We start from the raw sequence: 5,905 nt of genomic DNA on the forward strand, positions 1-5,905 counted from the left end.
TACGATAGACATGATATTTTTTGCCAAGAAAATGTAAGGTCGTGATTACTAATCACAATCGATGCACACCACGGAGGCACATAGATCGAGTAAACTCCAGCGCAATTTTAACAGAAAAAAACCATATGCATGTCCGTCAAATCTGATGGTACAGTTTTATTCATGCATTTCCCTATAGGAAAGTACTACTGTATTATTCATGCTACTAATATATCCTGGTTCCAGCTGAATTATGTAAATATTTTAGAAGGCCAACCCTCCGAGCCTGCGACGACGCGGCCTCCGGATCTATATGCCGCCGTGCCCGCGAAGCCTCCGCCGAGCAGCCCTGGGCCCAGCCCCAGCGCGAAGCGACCGTTCCAGGTGAAATTCCTCCGTGCCGGCCGGCACGGCGGCATGACCGCCTGGCAATCGGGTTCCGAGGGGGGCGGCGGCAGCACCACCACGGGGCCGAGGCGGTACGCAATGCTGAGCGTGCCGCGGTGCCTGCTGCTCTGCGTCTTCCGGACCAGGTACGACGCGCATCGCCACGGGGTGCCTCCTCCGGCGGCGCAGGCGCCCGCGAGCAGGTCGGCGACGGGGATGAACACCTCGCCGACATCGCGGTCGTCAAGGCCGAACGAGCCGCCGAAGTAGCGCTCGGTGCGGAGGAGCACGTGGAGGTAGGCGCGCCCAGCCGCGGCGGCAGTGGGCGAAACGGCGAACCAGACCGTGTGGTTCCAGGCCGGGTCAGTCTCGCCGTCGCGGTCGGTGAGTGTCCGCTGGCACGTGCGAGGCTCGCCGTAGACGGACGCCACTGCGTACACCTCCATGCCGCTGAACAGGTTCACGCTCGGCAGGTTGCTCGCCGAGACGAGCGTCAGCTCCAGGACCCTGTGCGCCATTGCTGACCGCTCCAGCACTGTCGGAGAAAGCGAACTAGAACGTGGCTAGCAGCTGCGAGCTTTGCCGTACGGGCTTATGGACGGTGGCCATGGCGCGCGGGGTATGTATAGGACCCGCGGTCAGCGACGAGTCGTCGGGTGCTCCAAGTCTGGCGCGAGGGCTACATGCATACATGCCTGGATGTGCACGAATCTGATGCCAAGGAAAATTTCAACAGAATCTGCGCAACGTACAGCTTTGTTACTGACATTGGACATACAAAATTCTAGATTTTGAACCCGAAAGATCTTAACATGCGTCTAGAACACCTTCGGTTGAACCAGTAAGTTGTAGTATAAGACTGCTAAAGGTTGCTTCTGATGAAAGATTGTGCTACTGATTTCTCACTGACGCGACATATAATTCTCCAAACCGGAACGTAATGGTTTCTGGTGATTGAACTTGGGACCTCATACTCGACAACTCCTGCTAATAGACAATAAAACTGATGGTTTCTGAAGATTTACATGAATCGTGAAATGTTCAAGAACACATTGAAGCATCGTCATTTGGCATTTTTTTGAAACATTTTTTGAAAATTGTGAACAATTTTAAAATGCTAAATATTTTTTTAAACGAATTTTTTTATAGGTCCAGAATTTTGTTTGAGAAAATATACTCTATTTGGTAATAGAAACATTTTTTTAAAAACACAAAAAAATGAAAATTAAAGTAATACACTAAAAAAATTAGTGTGACCATTTTTTTACAATTCCAAAAAACGATTAAACATGAAAAATTCATTGAAATAACGAACAACTTTTTCAAAATAGGAACAAAATTTCAAACATAGGAAAAAATTCGAAATATGAAGACTTTTCAACTTTTTGATCATTTATTGGATATTCTGAAAAAAAACAATTTTGAACAATTTTTGAAAAATGTAAACACTTTGTAAAAGAATGAATATTGTAGAAAAACGTGAACAAAAAATTAAAGCCCAATAATTTTTGAAATTTCTAACAAAATAGAATTCTGAACATTTTGCGATTTTTTTAGATTTATTAAAAAAAGGAACCGACAAATGAGAAGAAAAACTTAAAAAGGAGACAGAAAATAAACAAAAACAAAGAAAACCGGGTGGCCTCACATTGACTACAAGTAGATCGGCCAACTCCAGCACTCCTGTTTGTTTTGCAACTAATTTGACGATCCGAGCGTCATATCGGCTACCGTCTTTCCCTAGTATTTTTCTTTGACAACGGGGTTGTAACTCGGCGCAGGAACTATATGAACTGATTGACATGTAGAGACCTCCAAATCGGCGCCTTCTGCGCTCGGGTCCTGGCGCCCACGTGTCTGCTGATATGGGCCGGCCCATCATGAGGAAACGCGATTCACTAGCTTTTCTTTTTTTAGGTGAACTAGGGATTTATTCAACGTTCAAAAAAGAAGGAATACAAATGATGTCTGGTAGGATCCCTAGTCACATGGGGCGACCAGCAGGGAGGCACGAAGCCGCCTTCGCTAAGGCATGAGCATCAAGGTTTGTCTCCCTATTCTCAAAACGAAAGCTAACTCTTGCAAAATCTCTAGCTCTATCTCTTATTTCACTCCAAACTAAAGCATAAAAAGGAACAAAAGTTCCATTTATAACTACGGATTTATTCAACGTTCAAAACGGAAGAAATACAAATGATGTCTAGTAGGACCCTAGCCACATATGGCGACCAGCAGGGAGCAACGAAGCCGCCTTCACTAAGGCGTGAGCTTCAAGGTTTGTCTCCCTATTCGCAAAACGAAAGCTAACTCTTGTAAAATATCTAGTTTATCTCTTATTTCACTCCAAACTAAAGCATAAAAAGGAACAACAGTTCCGTTTATAACTAGGGATTTATTCAATGTTTAAAACAGAAGGAATACAAATGATGTCTGGTAGGATCCCTAGCCACATGTGACGACCAGCAGGGAGCGACGAAGTCGCCTTTGCTAAGGCATGAGCTTCAAGGTTTGTCTCCCTATTCTCAAAAGGAAAGCTAACTCTTGCAAAATCTCTAGCTTTATCTCTTATTTCACTCCAAACTAAAACATAAAAAGGAACATCAGTTCCGTTTATAACTAGGGATTTATTCAACGTTCAAAACAGAAGGAATACAAATGATGTCTGATAGGATCCCTGGCCACATGTGGCGACCAGCAAGGACGAAGTCGCCTTCGCTAAGGCATGAGCTTCGAGGTTTGTCTCCCTATTCTCAAAACGAAAGCTAACTCTTGCAATATCTCTAGTTCTATCTCTTATTTCACTCCAAACTAAAGCATAAAAAGGAACATCAGTTCCGTTTATATTTGAGACGACCTGCATGCAGTCCGAGCCAATGATCACATGTCATAAATTGAGATCCTTAGTCAGCACCAACGCTTCATTGCATGATTGAGCTTCAAGACTGGGGGCGTCCACTCTAGTCCATCAAAAAACACAGACGAGGACCCGAGGTACTGGTGGATTTGTTCCGGCATTCAAAAGCTAACAACGGAGGCACACAGAGACAGAGGAGTAAACTCCAGCGCAATTTTAACAGAAAACCGCCATGCACATCTCCATCAAATCTGATGATACAGTATTATTCATGCTTGACGTAGTACTTATGTACCCTGTATATATCAATATTGTATCAGAAGGCCAATCCTCCGAGTCTCCGACGACGTGGGCTCCTACCCACTATGCCGCCGTGCCCGCAAAGCCTCCGCCCAGCCCCAGCGCGAAGCGACCGTTCCAATTAAAATTCCTCCGCGCCGGCCGGCAATCGGGTTCCGAGGGGGTACCACCACGGGGCCGAGACGGTACGCAATGCTGAGCGTGCCGTGGTGCCGGCTACTGAGCGCCTTCCGGACCGGGTACGACGCGCAACGCCACGGGGTGCCTCCTCGGGCGGCGCAGGTCGGCGACGGGGACAAACACCTCGCCGACATCGCGGTCGCCGATGCCGAACGAACCGGCGAAGTAGCGCTCGGTGCGGAGGAGCACGTGGAGGTAGGCGCGCCCCGCGGCGGCGGCCGTGGGCGAGACGGCGAACCAGACCATGTGGTTCCACGCCGGCTCCGTCTCGCCGTCGCGGTCGGTGAGGATCCGCTGGCGCGTGAGGGTCACCGTAGACGGACGCGACGGCGTACACCTGCATGCCGCTGAACAGGTTCACGCTCGGCAGGTTGCTCGCCGAGGCGAGCGTCAGCTCCAGGACCCTGTGCGCCATTGCCAACCAGCCCAGCACAGTTGGAGAAAGGGAAACTAATTCGGTGGATAGCAACTGCGAGTTGTGCCGTGCGGGCTTTTGGACGGTGGCCAACTGGCCATGGCGCGCGAGGGTATGTATAGGACCCAGGCGGTCAGCGACGAGTCGTCGGGTGCTCCAAGTCTCTGGCGTGCGAGGGCTACATGCATGCATGGATGGATGTGCACGAATCTGATGCCAAGCGAAATTTTAAGAACCAGTGAATCTTTTGAACCCTAAAGATCTTAACATGCGTCTAGAACACTTGCCAACACGTAATACACGTCGACAATGACCTCCTTGCGCCAACGACAAAACCAACCGCGTCTTGCCATGCCGGTGGAAGCTCGGCGTCGTGCGGAATTATAATCGACATCAGGATTTGGTGGTGGGGAAGATGACGTTTTTCTGTTGCATTGAGATTCGCAAATCCACGTATCAACTGATGGATACTTGGATAGGGTCTACTAGGATGAACCGTACGACCATGTCTTATAAGATTTTGTTCCTGCTGCAGCTGGTTCTTAATTTCTCTCCTCTATTTTGGTCTCCTTCAACTCACAAAATATACTACTAGCACTATTTAAATAACCTGTTACTCTAAGTGGTTGTTTGGATAGCAGAGATTAGTGTTAGGATTATAAAAAAATGAGTTTTAGCTGATTTTTAGGAAAACCCGTTTTAGAGCATGGTTAATAATATAGACAAAAGCTGGTTGTATGGAGTTGCATGTCACTTGTAGCCAATAGTCCACTCGTACAATGTAACGCCCCGGATTCGTTGCGCCAGGTGTCCGCAAGTTATTCGCTGTCATTGCCATGTCATTTGCTTGCGTGTTGCATATTGTCATGTCATCATGTGCATTTCATTTTGCATACGTGTTCGTTTCATGCATCCGAGCATTTTCCCCGTTGTCCGTTTTGCAATCCGACGCTCCTATGTCCTCCGGCGTCCCCCTTTTGTCTCTCATCGTGAGTGGGTGTTAAACATTCTCGGAATGGATCGAGTCTTGCCAAGCGGCCTTGGTATACCACCGGTAGACCGCCTGTCAAGTTTCGTGTCATTTGGACTCCGTTTGATACTCCAACGGTTAACCGCGTAGCCCGTAAAGCCCCTTTCATCTTGCAGCCCAACACCCCTTTCAAAGTGGCCCAAAACCCATCTAACTCCCCTCCATACTCTCGGTCGTTCGATCACGATCGTGTGGGCGAAAACCGTGCCTCATTTGCAGTCTCCTAGCTCCCCTACCTATAAATAGGTGTCTCCCCCGGAATTTTCGCGCAGATGAACCCTAGCCTCTTTCCCTGCGCGCCGCCGGACATGTCCGCCCGGCGGCCGGACACGTCCACCACCCCGCACCCACGTCGCCCCGGCCAATCACGGCTCGCCACCTCAGCTCCGCCGCCGCCTCGCCCAATCCCACCGCGCCACCTCACCCTCTCTCTCTCCACCCCGCCGCCGGCCTGCGCGGCCCGGATCAGGCCCGCGGGGCCCATCCCGCCGCCGTCCGGCTCCCGCCCGAGCCCGCGTCGGCGCCCGCCGCCGTCCGGCGCCGGCCCCCCGGCGTCGCCCCGGCGCCTCCCTCCGGCCGCCTGCGCCGCCCGCAACCGGCCCTGCCGCCGGCGCCGCCTCCGCCGTGCCCGTCGCCGGATCCCGCGCCTCCCGCGCTGGCGTCCCGGCCAAGCCCCGCCGCCGCCGTCCCGGCGATGCGCCGCCCGTCCCGCGCCGCTGGCCCCCGCAACCGCCGTCGTCCCGCGGCTCCGCCGCCTGCC

At 51.1% G+C, this 5,905-nt stretch overlaps 1 protein-coding gene across 1 annotated transcript; it reads right to left on the bottom strand.

Annotated features, from left to right (window-relative positions):
* Positions 1-230: 230 nt before the first annotated feature.
* On the bottom strand, positions 231-884 carry LOC123039054 (protein SRC2 homolog). Its single transcript, XM_044462362.1, has one exon. It carries the CDS (start codon positions 882-884, stop codon positions 231-233), a length of 654 nt encoding a protein of 217 aa, XP_044318297.1.
* Between the last annotated feature and the right edge of the window lie 5,021 nt (positions 885-5,905).

This window comes from Triticum aestivum, chromosome 2B, assembly GCF_018294505.1.
Source record: "Triticum aestivum cultivar Chinese Spring chromosome 2B, IWGSC CS RefSeq v2.1, whole genome shotgun sequence".
Taxonomy (NCBI): Eukaryota; Viridiplantae; Streptophyta; class Magnoliopsida; order Poales; family Poaceae; genus Triticum; species Triticum aestivum.